At 36.0% G+C, this 20,290-nt stretch overlaps 1 protein-coding gene across 2 annotated transcripts in view; it reads right to left on the minus strand.

Moving 5' to 3' along the window:
- Positions 1 to 8,440: 8,440 nt before the first annotated feature.
- LOC123529508 (SRR1-like protein) overlaps positions 8,441 to 20,290 on the minus strand; it is a 32,947-nt gene continuing 21,097 nt past the window's right edge. For both annotated transcript variants that reach the window (XM_045309870.2, XM_045309868.2), the window contains 5 exons: positions 15,838 to 15,947; positions 12,286 to 12,384; positions 11,639 to 11,793; positions 9,680 to 9,725; positions 8,441 to 8,758 (listed from right to left, as the gene is read on the minus strand). In XM_045309870.2, coding sequence (XP_045165805.2) covers positions 8,579 to 8,758; positions 9,680 to 9,725; positions 11,639 to 11,793; positions 12,286 to 12,384; positions 15,838 to 15,947 — 590 coding nt within the window. In that variant the 3' untranslated portion in view covers positions 8,441 to 8,578. The remainder of the gene's footprint in view (positions 8,759 to 9,679; positions 9,726 to 11,638; positions 11,794 to 12,285; positions 12,385 to 15,837; positions 15,948 to 20,290) is intronic.

Raw genomic sequence — 20,290 nt, forward strand, 5'->3', positions numbered from 1 at the left:
TATCATTATTTTCATATTTTGTTTATGTTAAGTACATGGAAACTTTAATTTTAACAGGAGTAGAATGACACTTCAGCTTAATTTTCTAAGAAAGAGGAAAGTGTGGCTATAGCTGAAATCGTTCTCCATTAAATCAGAAAAAAATGAAAATTCAAAAAGGCCCAAAACAAATACAGGATATGAAACTGCATTATAGAGTGTCAGTAAATGACAACATTAAAGTTAGTCATGCAGCCCCTTTCAAAGCCCCCAGTGGCCAAAAAATGGGGTCATTTATGATAATCAGTGGCTCTGTAAACTTGTAATGAACTTCCAAGGGAGTTCCATTTGTAGCTCGTCTGTGCTGAAGGCTCATATTGAACTATTACTAATATTAAGATTGATGAATGTCAGTCGTCCGTCCATTCACATTTAGTTTGTTTACACTCTAGCATCCAAAAGTTTGAAGCAATCTAAATCAAGTTTACACTCTAGCATCCACAATTTTAAAGCCATCTTAATCAAATTTGGGCACAAGACCTCGGATGAGTTTGATTATGGGCTAGGTAAGATCAGTATGTCCAGAGTTATGTGCCCTTGATTGACAAAATGTGCTATATTTCACTTTGTTTACACTCTTACATCTGCATTTCTTCACCAATCCTAATCATGTTGATATAGAATATGTATGACCTCAAGATCTTGTATGAATTCAATTATGAGCAAAATCGGACTGGTAGAACCAGAGTTATGTGCCCTTGATTGACAAAATTTGCTATATTTCACCTTGTTTACATTCTAGCATTTTCATTTCTTCACCATATCTAATCATATTTACATAGAATGTGTACGACCTCAAGATCTTGGACAAGTTTTATTATGAGCAAAATCTGGCTGTTCGGACCAGAGTTATGTGCACTTGATTTACCAAAATTACTATATTTTATGTTGTTTACACTCTAGCACTTTCATTTCTTCACCAATCCAAAACATATTTATCTAGAATATGTATTGCCATAAGATCTTGGAGGAGTTCAATTTTGAACAAAATCAGACAAGTAGGAACAGAGTGATGTGTCTTTGATTTTACAAAAATCCCTACACTTTACCGCGTTTACACTATAACACCTTCATTACTTCAGCAATCCAAATGTGTATTAGCATAAGATCTCAAATGAGTTCGATTATGAGTGAAATCTAACCATTAGGACTAGAGTTACTCATCCCTGATTTTACAGAAATTGCTATATTTTCCCTTGTTTACACGCAAGCAACTTCATTTCTTCACCAATCCAGATAATATTTACACAGAATGTGTATGATTAAAAGATCATGGACGAGTTCCAAGAGCTAAATGGCTTTAGTAGGACCAGAGTTATGTGCCCCTGATTTACAAAAGTTGCTATATTTCAGTTTTGCATTTTTCTTTCTTCAGTCCTAATCATGTGTATGTGATCGATTTGAAAGTTAAGTATTACTTGTCTTCATGTGGTCTCAGATTATCAAGGTAGATAACTCTTGACTGATTTTATTTCAAATTACCTCCCTTTGTCTTTTATTAAAATGAACATATTTTGGTAACTACTTGCATGATTGATTCTAAATTTCATTTATGTGATGAAGATGAAACTCATAAGAATTGGTCAAAATGTTTGTCTTGATGAAACCTTGGTCAAGATTGAATACCGGTATTGGTCATACCGGTCAAAACTAGGTCACCCAGTCAAATCAAAGAAAAACGCATGTGCAATAGGGGCTGCATTTTTAGCTCATGAGTTTTTGTGATCGCTCAATGTCCATCGTCTCTGTCTGTCGTCTGTCTGTCCGTCAACATTTAGCTTGTGTATGCGATAGAGGCTGTATTTTTCAACTGATCTTCATGAAATTTTGTCAGAATGATTACCTTAATGAAATCTAGGCAGAGTTCGAAAATGGGTCATCTGGGATCAAAAACTAGGTCACTAGGTCAAATCAAAGAAAAACTTTGTGTATGCGATAGAGGCTGTATTTTTCAACTGATGTTCATGAAATTTTGTCAGAATGATAACCTTGATCTAGTTCGAAAATGGGTCATCTCTGGTCAAAAACTAGGTCACTAAGTCAAATCAAAGAAAACCCTTCTGTATGCAGTAGAGGCTGTATTTTTCAATTGATCTTCATGAAAATTGGTCAGAATGATTGCCTTAATGAAATCTACGCAGAGTTTGAAAATGGTTCATCTTGGGTCAAAAAGTAGGTCACTAGGTCAAATCAAAGAAAAACCTTGTGTATGCGATAGAAGCTGTATTTTTCAGTTGATCTGCATGAAATTTGGTCAGGATGATTGCCTTGATGAAATTTAAGTCAAGACTAAATATGAGTCATATGGGGTCAAAAACTAGGTCACTAGTTCAAATCAAACCTTGTGTATGCGATAGAGGCTGTGTTTTTCAATTGATCTTCATGAAATTTAGTCAGAATGATTGCCTTGATCAAATCTAGGTCGATTTTGAATATGGGTCATTTAGGAACAAAAACTAGGTCATTAGGTCAAATCAAAGAAAAACCTTGTGTATGCAATTGAAGCTGTATTTTTCAATTGATCTTCATAAAATTTTGTCAGAATGATTACCTTGATAAAATCTAGATAGAGTTTGAATGTGGGTCATCTGGGGTCAAAAACTATGTCACGAGGTCAAATCAAAGAAAAACCTTGTGTATGCAATAGAGGCTGTATTTTTCAATTGATCTTTATGGAATTGGGTCAGAATAATTGCCTTGATGAAATCTAGGTCGAGTTCGAATATGGGTCATCTGTGTTTAAAAAGTAGGTCACTCTGTCAAATCAAAGAAAAAACTTGTGTATGCTATAGAGGCTGTATTTGTCAATTGATCTTCATGAAATTTGGTCTGCATGATTGCCTTGATGAAATCTAGGCCATGTTTGAATATGGGTCACCTGGGGTCAAAAACTAGGTCAAATCAAAGAAAATACTTGTTTAAACTCGAGACCACATTTTGGGTCCAATCCTAATGAATGTTTGTTTTGTTTGTTTGTTTTGGGTTTAACGCCGTTTTTCAACAGTATTTCAGTCATGTAATGGCAGGCAGTTAACCGAACCAGTGTTCCTGGATTCTGTACCAGTACAAACCTGTTCTCCGCAAGTAACTGCCAACTTCCCCACATGAATCAGAGGTGGAGGACTAATGATATCAGACACAATGTCGTTTATCAAATAGTCACGGAGAACATACGCCCCGCCCGAGGATCAAACTCGCGACCCCGAGATCTGTAGACCAACGCTCTTACCTACTGAGCTAAGCTGGCGGGCTCAGATCAAAAAGTCTTGGATGGTTTTGAATTTGGGTCATGTGGGGTCAAAAACTAGGTCAAATCAAAGGAAAAGCTTGTTTACACTCTAGAGGCCACTTTTTTGCTCCAATCTTCCTGAAACTTTATCAGAATGTTTGTTTTTATGAAATCTTGGATGAATTTTAATCTGGGTTACGTTGGGTCAAAAACTTGGTCACTAGATCAGATCAAAGAAAATGCTTGTTTATACTAGAGGCCACATTTTTGGTCCTGGGTCATGAAAATTAGTCAGAATATTTGTCTCCATGAAATCACTAGGTCAAACATGTTTACTCTGTTATGGTGTGTTACTCAGGTGAGCAACTCAGGGCCATCATGTTTTTCTGAAAGCAAGTGAGCAGTTTCAGCTGAAGTCATACACAGATTTCACTAGTTCAGTCATTGGCTGTTAGTTCAGCAGACAATTGGACATTGTGTAAACCCTTCTAGAACTCGAACTTGGCTTTGCATTGTACATTATCTTAAAAAATGGAATGCAGCCCTAAAGTGAAGGACTACATGCATCGAGACTAACTGCTCTATGACCAAACTTTGTTCAGAGACTCATTTCTGTATACTTCCTTACAACTGGTCAATTTCAAGATTGCTATCACATGCTGGAGGTTTAAGATTTGTTCAGCTTAAGACCTATATTATAAACTTGAATCTTATCAGAGATATAAATATGCAGACTGCATGTCTGGCACAATGTCCTGTGCGGCATTGAGTCCTGTTCTGTGGCGCTATGTCCTGTCGGGTTCTGTCTTGTCCTATGCTATGTTCTGTTTGGCAATGTGTTCTGCCCAGTGCATTGTCCATCACTTGTCGAGAGGATAAACCACTGAAAACAATGCAATGAAACCTGAAACAGTTATACATGACTACAAGATGAAGTGTACAGTGCAAGGATGATAATGCTGCTTCAAAAAAAATTATCTCCTTTTGTAATTTTTATGCTCCTGGAGGCGGGCATATTAAAATCGCACTGTTTGTCTGCGTGCATGTGTGTACGCGTGTAAATCCTTGTTTGGGCTTGAACTTCATTCATAGGGGGATTTGAAACTAATTTGACATAAACGTTCACCATAATGAGACGACGTGTCATGCGCAAGACCCAGATCCCTAGCTCAAAGGTCAAGGTCATGTGTTAACAGGATTTGTTTCATGTCCGGTCCATAACTCTGCCATCCATGAAGGGATTTTGAAATAACTTGGCATAAATGTTTACCATAATGAGATAAGATCCAGATCCCTAGCTCCAAGGTCAAGGGTTAACATGGTCCGTCTCGTGTCCGGTTGATAATTCTGCCAATCAACAAGGGATTTTAAAATTACTTTGCTTAAATGTTCCCCATAATGAGACAACGTGTTATGCGCAAGGTCTAGACCCTAGCTCTAAGGTCAAGGTCACATTAAGGTTAAAGGTTAACATGGTCTGTTTCTCGTCTGGTCTATAACTCTGCCATCCATGAAGGGATTTTGAAATAACTTGGCATAAATGTTTACCATGAGAACCATAGCTACAAGGTCAAGGTCACACTTAGAAGTCAAAGGTTAACATGGTCCGTTTTGTGTCCAGTTCATAATTCTGCGAATCAACAAGGAATTTCAAAATTACTTGGCTTAAATGTTCCCCATAATGAGACAACGTGTCATGCGCAAGGTCCAGACCCTAGCTCTAAGGTCAAGGTCGCATTAAGGTTAAAGGTTAACATGGTCTGTTTCTTGTCTGGTCCATAACTCTGCCATCCATGAAGAGATTTTAAAATTACCTGGCATAATGTCCCCAATAATGAAATGAAGTGTCATGCACAAGACTCAGAACCCTAGCACCAAGGTCAAGGTCACACTTAGAAGTCAAAGGTTAACATGGTCTGTTTCTTGTCTAGTCCACAACTCTGTCCATTTATCAAGGGATTTTAAAATTACTTTGTACAAAATGTTCCTCAAGAGTTAATTTATCATGTGCAACACCCAGACCCCTAGCTCCAAGGTCAAGGTCACCTTTGGACATTTTTAGTATTTTTCACTGCCCCCCAAAGGTGGGCATACTAAAATCATTGTCCGTCTGTGTGTGTGTGTGTGCATGTGTCCGTGTAATTTCTTGTCCAGGCTGCAACTTCAACATTCATAGGGGGATTTTAAAATAATTTCACACAAATGTTAACCATATTAAGGTGTGTTGCGAATATGACCCGGGTCTCTCAGGTCAAGGTCACAAAATGATGTGTGATTTTTTTTATGTCTGCTTCAGGGGCATTTGTCACTAATAGTGACAGCTCGTTTTCACACTTTTTGTACTTAATTTTTTTCACACTTTTTGTCTGGATGATAACTGGAAGACCAATGAAAGAAATAAAGAAAAGTAATTAAACTTGATGTAGTGAAAGATAGGAAATAACTTAAAAAAACTAATGGGAATGAAACTTGGTATAGTAATGTGTCAAAAGACTATTGAATTAAAAACAAGAGCACCGCCTTGCGGGTGCTGACGCTCATCTGATTTTTTTTGTGTAATAGAAATATTGTCCTACCCATGATTTTCTAAGTCTAAAAAGGGCCATCATTCTTGCAAAAAGCAAGATAAAGTTATGTTTCTTGATGTACAGTGTCCACTTATGATGGTGAAAAACTGTTGCAAGTTTTAAAGCAATAGCTTTGATAGTTTATGAGAAAAGTTGACTTAAACATAATACTCAACCAAGAAAATGATTTTCTAAGTCCAAAAGGGGCAATAAGTATTGCAAAAAGCAGGATGGAGTTATGTTGCTTGCTGTACAGGGTCAACTTATGATGGTGAACAAGTGTTGCAAGTTTCAAAGCAATAGCTTTGATAGTTTAAGAGAAAAAGTTGACCTAAACATAAAACTTAACCAAGAAATCTGATATTTTCTAAGTCCAAAAGTAGCCATAAATCTTGCAAAAAGCAGGACAGAGTTATGTTTCTTGCTATACAGGGTCAACTTATGATGGTGAACAAGTGTTGCAAGTTTTAAAGCAATAGCTTTGATAGTTTAGGATAAAAGCTGACCTAAACATAAAACTTAACCAAGAAAACTGATTTTCTAAGTCCAAAAGGGGCAATAAATCTTGCAAAAAGCAAGATGGAGTTATGTTTCTTGGTGTACAGGGTCTGCTTATGATGGTGAACAAGTATTCCAAGTTTCAAAGCAATAGCTTTGATAGTTTAGGAGAAAAGTTGACCTAAACATAAAACTTAACCAAGAAATCTGATATTTTCTAAGTACAAAAGGGGCCATAAATCTTGCAAAAAGCAAGATGGAGTTATGTTTCTTGCTATACAGGGTCAGCTTATGATGGTGAACAAGTATTCCAAGTTTCAAAGCAATAGCTTTGATAGTTTAGGAGAAAAGCTGACCTAAACATAAAACTTAACCAGGCAACGCCGACGCCGACGCCGACAACCGCTCAAGTGATGACAATAACTCATCATTTTTTTTTCAAAAAATCAGATGAGCTAAAAATGATATGCTTGCCAATGGCAATGAGTGGAAATATAGATGGGAACATGTGGAAATGAAAATACCATAATTTATACCATAGCAGTAGCAGATATTTAATCCCGTCTCTGTGACTGCACTCGTAATATCTAGTAATCCAATGGTGTTGGTTACAACCTGCAGGTTTAATGATTTCTACATTTTTATAAGAGGAGTATTGTGATACCCCTGTCCATGTGCAAGTATGCATATGTGCATGTGCTTGTTTCAGTAAAGTGTGCTTAGTCTGTAGCCTGTAGCATGCTGAGATGATCCATCTTTTCTGTAACCCTTACCCTGCTAAATTTCTATAATGAACTTGTCCATCTTTCAATTTGGACAGTACCATTAACTGTTAAAAGGGGTGTTTACCAAAAAGATACTGATTGAACAGCGAACAGTGCAGACCTTGATCAGACTGCACAGATGTGCAAATGTGCAGGCTGATCATGATCTACACTGGTCGCAAAGACAGAATCAGTCCTGTCCAGCATGATAAGGGTTAAAAAACAACAATACCATATTCTAAAGAACTCAGAGGATGGTAATGGGAAGTTTCAATTTTTTCAAAATATCTTTATAAATTTTTTATTTATCATCAAAAACGATTTTGATGAGGTTATTTTCCAATGTAGATTTCAGACACTTTGGCCACCAAAAAAATTTTCAAATGAAACTTTTGCCTTAAATTGCTGATGGATTGTTATAACACATTTAAGATATTTTAATCTGCATAAACGTGGCATATCTATGCAAAACATATGTAAAATTTCAATTTTTTTTTTTCAAAACTATGATTTTGACTGATTTTTGAAATAGGAAAAATACTCTTTCCACCATAAAACTGACTTTCTTAAAGATATTTTACAAGGTCACATTACCATTCTCAGAGATGTTTAGAATGATGTGTAGTTTATATCTGGATCTTGAAAAATAAGCCGAAATTCTTAAAGACCCTCTTAGTGATGTGGATAAACAGTAGCTCAAAGACTTAAGACTGTTTTTTCACGTCTTCCGTAACTTCTGTGTGCATAGAAATAAATAACTCTGCAAACACATCAACCATAATGAGACGCTATGTCTAATGTAAGATTCAGGGGTGGGAAGCCTAGCTAAAGGTCATGGTCACACTGTGAGATCAACAGTATTAAGTTCTTGTTGTGTCTATAACTTCTCTAAGTATGGATGGGTATTCTAATAACTTAGCATAAACAGATCAAATAACTTGGTATAAACAATAACATTAGAACCTTAGCTCAAACGTAACAATTACATTTAGGATTCAGTGCTATTAACCTTAAGCCTGCTGGCGGCAAGTGATTCTGCCTTTGCAACCAGTGCAGACCAAGATCAGCCTGCATATCCGTGCAGGCTGATCATGGTTTGCACTGTTCGCTTTTCAGTTAATAAATTTTCAGCGAACACCCCTTACAATAATAAATGGTATTGCCTAAACTGAATGATTGATCAGTTCATTATAGAAATTTAGCATAGTATGCCATTTCTCCCTAACTGCAAACATCATACCATTATTATAGCAGAGACATTTTTGTCCAATGGACAAATTTCTAGTGTTCTTTTTTTATAGAATAATTTCAGTCATTGTACAGATTAAATACTGGTAACTGCATTATGATAAAACAAAAACACAACTTTATTACCAGTTTGCTTTGAACTAACAATGTTGTATAATTTAAATACAACTGAAAGAACATTGTTTTATCCTATTAAATATTATTAAACAAGCTAAATAAATAAAATCAAAGTGTCATCGGAAAATTATTTCTGCATCAGTGAGGTCATAAACTGGTTCAATATTGTTTTGCCAGAGGTCATGCGGTATATTTTCCAGGTCACGACAACTGAATGTATGTATGCTTGTGTTGTTGAAAACATCCTCATATTGTGCTGGAACCTGTAATGGAGTTTCCTGTGTAAATGGCTGAATCTGTAAGATAAAAAAGTTTGAATTACTATAATTCAACCTAAATGTATGTCATTGAAAATTCTTTAAAATGAATTTATTTCTATTACATCTTCGGCATAAAATTGTAGATTATATGTATTACTTTGTTAATTTTGTAATTTTACAGTTTAATTAAGTAATGCCAACAATTTTATAATGGTAAAGTCATGCTTATATTCTTGGCATCATCCTTTTGGTGTAAGTTGAAGTCCTCCTTCAAAGAAATTTTCTACCTTTAGTGGGAACATAAAAGTTCTGATATGAAGCAATTTTACATGAAATTAAATGTATGCTTATATATGTATGAAATTGAACAGACCTCGGATTCATTACTCTGCAATATTTTGTTTTTTGTTGGGTTTAAAGTTACATGGATACATGTAGGTCATACTGTCACTTTTCAAAACATTACTGCATAGGTTGTCACCTGGGTCCAACAATCAACCTTCCTTAAGCCGGATGAGTGGCTTCATTGCTGAGGGACAAGTGATCTGAAGTTCACCTGAACACCTTAACAACATGGCAATAGTGGTCCCTGTGCATGAACAAGGATTTTTTTTAAAATAACCAGAGTTTTAAATGATGATGTTTTGATTGCGGAGGAAGACTTAAACATAATTTAAGCCACAGCAGCACCTAGGTAAGACAATGAACTGTCCTTATGCCAGCTGGATGACTTCTACACATGAAAAAACTCTACATCCCAAATGAGGGTTCAAAACTACATTAGTAAAGGTACCTTTAATCTCTTACCATATTTTCACAAGGGCCGGAAATAACATGAGATTTCAAAGCCATCTTGAAAATAACCAAATTATTTTTGTGAACAATACTCTATTACCATAAAGAACAAAATGTCACAAGATTTTTATAAATATATTTTATAATTAACAGTTTGTTTACCTTTATAACATAATTTGCTGTTCTTTCTAGAATTCTTGTAGGTGTACTGCAAATAAAATGATCACATTAAGCCTTAATGGGCGTTAACTGGAATAATACATATTACTTCCATAAAAATAATTTTTTCATTTTTTTTTCTAAACAAGTTAGTCAGTGGAGACAAAGCTTTACAAAGCTACTGCAGAATCAGAAATTTTAGCAAGTACTTTTGCTATTTTCTCTGACTGTTGCATGTGTAAAAAAAACAACTCATGGAAGTGTTATTACTGTTAAAGTAGTCTTAGATATTTCACATGTAAGTCATTATTAAAAATTATTTCAAAATCTCACAAGCAGTTAAAGAGATGTCACATAAAGATTTTTTCTAAATTTTTAGTTCATGTGGTTTATCCTTGTTTATGATAAAAGAATGATTTGATCTTGGTAGAGTCATCCAAGGAATGTTTAAATTATTTTACAAGCAGGCCATTGTGGCCCTAAGTCACTAACATGACCTTCCCTGTTGGACCATGAATATACGTATGACATACTGATATTATGAATGGTAACATCTGTGTTTATTATAAACTAGTTGCCAATAAAACATGCCAATCACCACCATTTTGATAAATTTAGGAGAAGATCTTAAAACAATGCAACAGGCCAAGTTTCACAAAGATCCACAAAGCAGTTCATGAGAAAAAGTCATTTAAATGTTTTTCTATTTCTAGCTCTAACAAGCCCTAAAAGGGGTAAAGGGCCCAAACTGAACAGACTTGGGAGAGAGCCTTATAAAAATACTACAGATCATGTTTAATAAAGATCCATCAAGCGGTTCATGAAAAGAAGTTGTTGGATATTTCTATTTTTAGCTCTAGTGGCACTTTTCAGGGTCCGATCTTCCCTATTTGAACAAATATGAGAGAGGACCTTGTAATATTGCAACAGGCCAAGTTTTATGATGATCAATGAAGTGGATGAGGAGAAGTCGTTACAGGTATTTCTATTTCAGCTCTAGTGGTCCCTAAATGGGTCCAAGCACCCTCATTTGGAGAGGAACTTCAAATAACCCTACAGTTTGATGAAGATCAATTAAGTGACTCATGAAAAGAAGTCTTTTAATGGTATTTCTATTTTTAGGTCTAGCCCTAAATGGGACAGAGTGCACTCACTTGAATTAAATTGGGAGAAGATCTTACAATGTTACAGACCACTATGCTGGTTTTCTCATGGTGCAGCTCAAATAGATTTTGGGTGACGGGAAAAGCTCATCTCCAGTACTTTTTGTTCAGATGAGCTAAAATTCAGCAAAGCTGAAAACCACTTAGACAAACAATATCAGATAAGCCTTTTACAGGGCTTGATTCAGAAGGAGATTCAGACATGAAGGAAGGATACAATGTCCATTTCTGGTCTGACATCATCATGTTTTCATTCATTTTGAACTGAAAGCCAATTTTTGGTATTTATTCATTAGTCTAGAGTCATTAATATGGGATAAGGTAGCAGCTTGATTTTTTGTAAGAATGTATGGTACAAGAAAACACCTAATCTGTCCCTCTAGGCATTATTGCAGGCATAAATTAACCCACTGTCCTTCCAAGAGTTCTATATACAAAAGGTTCATTTTTGTTTGTTTTGGGTTAAGACCCATTTTTCAACAGTATTTCATGTAAGTAATGGCAGCAATAAACCTAACCAATGTTCCTGGATTCAGTACCAGTACCTACCTGCTCTCCACAAGTAACTGATACCTTATCCACATGAATCAGACATATTCTTTTCTCAAATCATTACATTTCTGCAGATCAAACTCATGCAGTGATCCATAGATCTATGTCTTGTACATCTACTGAGATAGAAGGGCGAGTTTAAATATTAACTAAAGCCTCCAGCAGTTTGAGGCAAGTAGTTTGAACTAAGTAGCCTTAATTACCATGAAGATCCCAGTTTATAGTAATTTCACAATATCATAATTACCTGTCAATCATGTGTGTAAAACTATTGCCAATTATGACAACATTCTCTAACTGACAACCCCAGTTTCTCCACAACAAGTTGTTATATAAAGCTTTACCACAATGTGGCATATAGAATATGGTGACTGTATCTGGACTACACTCTCTTTTACCCTCCTGAAATAAATACACATTAATACTGAGCTTTAATACAACCAAACATAAACAGAAAGACTGCATATGTGCGACTATATACATGAACCCGAGTAATTTACCACAAGGAAGTTTCAGTTCTGAAAATCAAGATTTGATTTTTTTCGCATAGAGCTGTAGACTACAAGAACACTAAAAATACTGACAGAATCTGAGCTTACAGACTGAAGCATGCCCGAACTATGGACTTGATATACATTCAGTTCCAAAATCATTCTGACCGGATCATTGGCATACTGACCCCTAGTTTACAGTGCATAAAGTCACAAAGTGCAATATTTACATTTGTATATGAAGTTTCATGTTAATATGTCCAAGGGTTCTACAGTTATTATCATAAGTCAGCAACCATCTTCCATACAAACTGAGTATATATGCAAAAACAAGCTGCACATTTTAAATAAGAGCATTATGTGCCTTTAAAGATCATTGTTATTTGGGGTTGTTTTTGCCTACCTGATTATTCTGTAGCACCTGAAAGTTCAATTCCAATAGCAATGATGATTCCTCTGGTGTGAATTGTGGGTCATATATCTCACAGTCTCCTCCACCAATCTACAAAATTTAACATAAACATTCAGTAAATGTGTTTATCACATTCACATGTTTTTTATGACTATAAAATTTATATTGCACAGCCATACTTACAATGTTTATGCTCCTAGTCAACAAAATTGCATTTGAGCCGTGCCGTGGGAAAACCAACATAGTGACTTTGCGACCAGCATGGATCCAGACCAGCCTGCGCATCTGCGCAGTCTGGTCAGGATCCATGCTGTTTGCTAACAGTTTCTCTAATTGCAATAGGCTTTGAAAGCGAACAGCATGGATCCTGATCAGACTGCGCAGATGCGCAGGCTGGTCTGGATCCATGTTGGTCGCAAACCCACTATGTTGGTTTTCTCATGGCGCGGCTCATTTGTTCACAGTCAACAAATCAGGTAAGTTCAGGCCCTGTGTTCATGAAACATTTTTCAGTCTTGGCTGAGTTTGAAAATTTTAATATCAATTTTACTAAAACTTCAGGGTTAAGTTCCAACTGAGACTGACCATTAGAACTGAAGAGCCATTTGAAAATAGCTATTAACTTAAAATTTAGTTTCAATACACTATTTAGATATAAATGACAAATAAAGTTTCATTATCAAAAATGTTTTGTGAACTCGGGGCCAGGTCATCCTGTTCTTTTTTAATAAATATTTGTTATGTTGATAATGGAATTATTTCTAAATTTAAGATTAAGTAGTCATTTCAAATTACTTAATGACTTCCTTCTGTTGTCTATAGTATTGGAGTTAAGGTAAGATGTTTCTTTTAATTGATTATGTCATAAATAGAATATTAAATTTTGTTTCAGTACTGAATTTACTGAACTATTAAATACTGTCTACAAATTAACAACTGAAATTAAACTCATTTGATGTCCTCTATACAGAGAATATTTAACTCTACTTGTCCATATTTGGTGTGAAAGTATTATAAGGTTAACAGTAATGTATATCTGACATTCCTTGAGTTCAGCTGAAAACTCTGGTACGACAGGCTTTCACACTAATATACAAGAGGGTCATGATGACCCTGGATCACTTACCTGAGTGATATGAGCTACATGTTTCAAATGGCAAACTGATGCTAAAATATTAAGAAAGCAGGTCAGTAGGTCACATTCATGGTCACTGAAAGTCAGTTTTAAGATCTATGTGCAAAACTGTACATGTCACCAAAATTTCAAGGCTGTATCTTAAAAAAAAAACAAGAAAGTAGGTCAGTAGGTCAAGGTCAGTCAAGTGACCCTAATCACTTGGGGTCATCAGGTAATTATAATTTAGCAGTCTAGGAAATACAATCTGATAAGTATTTTTTTTTCTGTATAACTCATATAACAAGTGACCCCCAGGGTGGGAACTCTTTTCACCCTAGGGGCATAATTTGAACAATCTTGTTAGAGATTCACTAGGCAATACTACAAACAAAATATCAAAGGCCTAGGCCTTGAACTTTCAGACAAGAAATTTTTTAGTTTCTTTCCTATATGTCTATGTTAAACTTGGGACCCCTAGGGTAGGGCCTTTTTTCACCCAATTGGCATAATTTGAACAGTTTTGGTAGAGGAACACTAGGCAAGGCAACATACCAAATATCAAAAGCTTATGCCTTGCAGTTTCAGGCAAAAAGATTTTTAAAAAAATTTCCTATATAAGTCTATATAAAACTTGAGACCCCCACACCCGCAGGGCAGAGCCTCTTTTCATCCCAGGGGCATAGTTTGTCAAGAAAAATTGTCATAGAGGACCACAAGGCAATGCTACATACCAAATAGCAAAGGCCTAGGTCATGTGGTTTTAGAAAAGAAGATTTTTAGTTTTTTCCTATATAAGTCTATGTAAACTTGGGAACCCCTGGGCGGGCCTATTTTCATCCCATGGGCACAATTTGAAAAATCTTCATAGATTGCCATTGGATGATGTCACACGCCAAATATCAAGGCCCTATGCCTTGCGGTTTTGGACAAGAAGATTTTTAAAGCTTTTACTTTTGGTTGCCATGGCAACCAGAGTTCTGCGTGGAATTCAATTCTTTGAACGATTATGAAAGGGGGCCACCCAAGGATAATTTCTGTGAAGTTTTTTGGTGTAATTCTGCCATGTGGTTTTCAAGAAGAAGACTTTTTAGAAAATGTTGATGGTGGCACGACAGACATAGAGCAGTCACAAAAGCTCACCATGAGCCTTTGGCTCAGGTGAGCTAAGAAGTAACTGACCAATCACAACCCTGGCCCTGGCAACAAGTATAACTGCTTTTGCCTGGCTCATTCTGCATGACCATTACAAGTCTTGAACCAGTCAACACCGCCTAAGGGACTAATAGTAGCTAGAGTAATTCTAGTCTGTGGGCTGAACACGTCCAGGACTGTTTACACCAGATAGGAAGTGACTACACAGTGTTACATGTGAAGTAGTCCAAAATGTAGATCCATGTTGTTGATGAAATATGGTTTAATGGCCGTCATATGAGCCACACCATGTGAAAACCAATATAGTGGCTTTGCGACCAGCATGGATCCATACTGTTCGCTTTCAGAGCCTATTGCAGTTAGAGAAACCGTTAGCGAACAGCATGGATACTGACCAGACTGCGCGGATGGTCTGGATCCATGCTGGTCGCAAAGCCACCATGTTGATTTTCTCATGGCACAGCTCAAAGGATGTAGCAGCTATATATAATATTGTTTGCTTAGTTTTATTGCTTATTGTACTGAGAAAAACAGGGCCTCCACTGGGTCTCAGAGAGGTGTAGCCACTTTTTGAGAGAAACTGCCAAACTGAAGCTGAATTGCTGAAATTTGGTCACATTCTAATAAAAATTTTGTCACCACTTTCAAAAATCTGTAGCCAGCTCTTAGAATTTGTATTGGCAAATGGCAGAGGAGGCCCTGGAAAAGATTTAGATCACTTTCACTGTGAATTTCCAGATTTTAGTTTTATTCATTGAGAGAATGTCTACATTATGTGTAAAAGCTAAATGGCAAAGTTCATGGGAGTCTTTTCAGAGGGTGATGTTTTTCAGAACAGATTATTTTTCTCATATGTAACATAACATTTCAATTTTTTTTTTTTTGGTAAGAAAACAAGTTATACTAACTGGCTACGTATGGTTTTTCTATCACTGAAATGCTCTGAAGTACTGAAAATGAGTCAAAAGATTTGATTATCTATATGAAATAAAGACGGAACTGAACTAGTATAATGTAACCCCCACTGAAAAATGAGAAATCCCATGCAGAATGTAGATAATCTCTATCATTTCAAATCTTTCTCAAATGCTAAACCAATTTGCTTGCTAAAAAATAGATTAAACATGCTCATTTTCAAGGTACACAGCAATTTTGTATTAAAATTGCAATTTTCTGAATTTCGATGCTTTTTGAAATAACAAGTTGAAGCCCTATTACTTCCCATGAAAGTATGAAATCTAATATTATACTCTAATATGTATGTAAAAACTTACTTGTAACTCCTCCCTCAGAGCCAGTAGAAGGGCTAGCTGGTATCTAGCAATGTAAGATTCAGCAAAATTGCCCAGTCCATAACAAACTAATTCAGGGGATGGTTTATTTCCTGAAAAAAACAACAAAAAAGTGTTTATTAAATTCGGAAAATATTCTGACATGAAAAAAATAACGGAAATGGAGCACAGCATTGTTATTGTCATCATGAATATAACTAAGGGCCATTCTAGATTTGAAACCAGAGAAGATTCATATATTCAGGAACAATTTTATTCTGAAATTTGATCTTTTATGATGCAAAATTTACAATTTGCACTATAATTAACCCTTACCCTGCTACATTTCTATAATGAACTTGTCCATCTTTTAATCTGGGCAGTAACATTGACTGTTAAAGGGGGAATTACCAAAACGATACTGATTAAATGGCAAACAGTGCAGATCTTGATCTACACTGACCGCAAAGACAGAATCAATCAAGTCCAGCATGATAAGGTTTAAGAGCAAATTTTCATGAAACTGCTGAATCTTTTCCCTGTATCTCTAAACGGATGTACAAACTTTCAGCAGTAAAGAAGCTATATAAAACTATTAATACTGCAACTTGAATTTTTAAAGATTTACCGGCCATCTTCTCAAAATTGTAACTTTCTTGTAAGTAAAGTCAACAAGAATATTTTTTATTCTCTCAAACTGTTTTATCAGTTTGACCTAATCAGTGTTACTGGATTCTGCTTGTGTTTCGCTACCATGAGCAGTCGAATATGACCACCATTTCTAACGGAGCGGACAATAAAGTTTGGCTTTGTCTTGCTACGGTCCATCAAACAGCCCTTGATCTGCTTTTTATCGCTGTGGCACAGACAATGTTTTACCGCATCGACGTAATACGTCTTCCCCTCAAACTTAAAGCAATACATATATACAATATCTGTCCTATTCACGTATTCGACCTCGTATCGATATTTGCCAACTTCAGCATTGCATACCTCACTGTGGTAATCGCAAACCACCGTATCAGCGGGTATATCTTTGGAAGCATACACACCACGCCCTTTACTACCTGCCTGTTCGGATCCCTGCAGATAGTGACGCTCTGCAGTAGAGGCGGAGTGTGTCAACATCGCGTGAATGGTTCTTTGTTCCTCACGGTCTTAGTACCGGCTTCCAAGCATAGTCAGCAACTTTCTGTACTCGGTGTAGGTAAACCCTTTCAGGTCTGGGTTCAACTTGGGCAAGCAGCAGGCTAAGTCATTGGTTGCATTGTAAATCTTTTTGCCCTTGCTGTTCAGAGACAATGTGTTCTTATAGCTGGGAGACGAGTGCCTAAGGCAAATATACAGTATAAATGTATTGAAAAAGTCCCACATTTCCTCACCCATGTAAATGTAAGCTACAAAGCAGGTAGCTGTCCTGTGGTTACCTGTGGCGCGGAAAGAGTATTCAGACCAATCACTCCTTCTTCTGCATTTGCATTGCCCTTTTTAAAACGGTCCAACTCCATGTTCTCAAATACACAAGGGTGGTTTCCGATCAACATGTTGTAAATGTTGAATAGGTTGTTTACCATTTTAAGCTGTGCAGGGTTCAGGCCACAGCCTGCTTTAGCAGTCTCAAACAGGGGTTTACAAAGATTCTTGGCCTTTTCGAACGCTTCAAACATTGCTACGAATTTGTCACGGTAGCTAGACAAAGGCAGGTATGCCTCCTCGGCGCGCTTGCTAATCGTACCCTGACTGATTTCTTTGACCATAGCCTTGCTTAATATATCGACACAACCGATGGCGGCTTCCACTCGGGTTTTTGTGTCGGAGTCAATGCTACTGTCTTCTTTGCCTTGACACCCGAGAGACTTGGTAATCTTATAGAAATTTGAAATGCTGTATGGAGACAGCCCGACAATGTTCTTTGAGGCAATGGCAAGCATGTTCATTTTCTCAGCAGTAAAATGAGTCTAGTGAAATCGGTGTGCGTCGATCTCTGGGGCACAGAACTTCACAATTTTCATGGCAATTGCAGCATTATTGAGAACATAGTCTCGGCCAGAGTGCGAGAGTCAATCACTGCTTTCAGTCGGGTGGCTTAGTGCATGTCAATTTGTGGGAATATGGGCCGCCGTGAGAAAAATATAGAGACCTATACCACATTGTAGATTGAAGTGAGTTATCGTAATTTTCCATGTATCTCTTTCCAGACACGCGACTGGAAAAAGTTATGACATCATAAATATGGCGGCTTAAGAGAAAATAAAAAAAAACGTATTCTGCTCAATATTTACAAGTGACAACGTCTTTGAAAACTATGTTATGATTGCAAAATTGATATATTTAGTGAAGGTAATGTTTATTCTAGCAGATAAAACACTTTTATGGAAAAAAGATGGAATTAGTTATGCTTAAAATGAAAAAAAAATCCATAAATATCAAAAAATGACGAAAACGACTGAATAACGATATTAAGTGAGCAAATGTCTATTTAATGGCACAGTATGTTCGATTTAAAATAGAAATAGTCTGATAATCTATCACTACAATAGTCGATTAGCATAATTATATGTATCTATATACCCTTGTTATCTGTATGAGTGTGTCAGATCAGCTTAATGCCCCTACACTGTGGTCAGAACTCAAAATCAATAGAAAAAAATATCTGTTACAATTTTAAGAATGCTTTTTCTAATGCATTTACAGCTTGTTGTAAACTATTTTGTAGTGCAGATTCTCCTATTGAAATTGATAAATCCGATCAATTAATACATACTTCCCAGTAAAACTAAGTTAAAGACGTCTACGAAAGGAATCATCAGTAAATTTCTCTAAGAATGTATTTGTCCAGCATACTAATGGTCTATGATGTAATCGTCGTTTAGCGCTACAGTATATTTACATTTTACAGAAGAAAGTTTATAATACTAAAAACTACACCTTGAGTCCTTTCAATGAACAGGATTTGGTCACTAATCACATCCCTTCATTTGTATTTTCAAGCAAAGCTCGCATATATGATCAGCAGTATTATTTTCGATTCCTTAATTCCATATACAATTAGATTATGTTTGTTTCATAGATAATTTCACCGCTAATACATATACCACTTCTAATTTATTAAATCGTATAACTTCATGTCGAGCTGATATTTACCTCATGTGAAAAAAAATATTGCGACAAAGTATATGCAGATGCTGAAAAAAAACCATTCCCAGAAAAATCAAAATCCAGCAATTACAGGGTGTGCTGTGCCGTCGTTTCATATGATTCCTTTACTCTTTATACCTATTTACCAAATAATCCAATGAATTACAAAGGAACTGCTTTAATTAAACGCCTTTTCTTGTGTATTTAATTTCAGTTAAGCCTTTTCCTGCTTGTAACATTGCTTAAAATAATTTCCATGTGAACCTGTGAGGCAGTTTGTCAAAGCATGTCCTTATTAAACGATGTCCGGTAAGGGAATGCAGTTTTTCGAGAGATAATAAGTAATCCATGAGAACTACTTCTGCCTAGCTTGTCGTATGATTTAGAAAACGTTAAACACAGTTATGTGTGGCTACTATATGAAAAATAATTCACGCATTTTTGATGAAGTTTTCAAATACAAACAATCAGTTGTTGCTCGAATAGTTGACAATTTTTATGTCAGGGAGGTGTAGTTATTAAATGAAACTAATAACTCAAATATTACAATACTGCATCGCTTGGGATTGATATATCTCCGTATCTTAAATTGATTTACACTTTCAAGTTTATTTACTGGAGTTTTTCTCTATTCAGATGGGGATGTTCCCCATACAATCTTCTGCAATATATCAGCTTAGATAACTAACATAGTTTGTCACAATCAGCTGTAGGTCATGTTGTTTGCCGGTTATATGCGGCGTTTAATAAATACACTTTTTTTAACTTTTATATAATTTTCATATATTTGCAAGAGCGACTTTCAAGAATTCAATGAACGTTATTAATATGTCCTTTTTGCAGATATACTGCTATTATCAAGTGCAAGAATATTCTACTAAATTTCGCGACTGTAATTCAGACTTGTGTGGCTTATTTTTTTAAAAGTTTAATAGCAGTTTAAAAACACTTTCTATTACTAAGTGTATCAAAACAGTAGTTATTTATCAATTTCAATGAAAATTTTCACAAAAGATGAAATGTTTTATTATCATGATTATATGCGGTTCTGACCCTCTTATCTGGAGATATGTTGCGTATTCGGTGCTCATTCTTTTGTCAGCTAGTTGCTACACTTGCTTCTTTGATCGTGACCAACGAAAGAAGTGGACCACGCCATGACTGGTGGTTCTTAAGGCCATTGGGACTGAGCTACTTTGATATATTTCTACTTTCCTGATTTGTCGGATCCTTAATAATGTTTCGCTGGTATTCTGCTTTCTGTAACGGCATGGAGAACATGCGCAAATAATTTGTTAAAAGCTTTAAGAAGATCCAT

This window comes from Mercenaria mercenaria, chromosome 13 (assembly GCF_021730395.1).
Source record: "Mercenaria mercenaria strain notata chromosome 13, MADL_Memer_1, whole genome shotgun sequence".
NCBI classification, from domain to species: domain Eukaryota; kingdom Metazoa; phylum Mollusca; class Bivalvia; order Venerida; family Veneridae; genus Mercenaria; species Mercenaria mercenaria.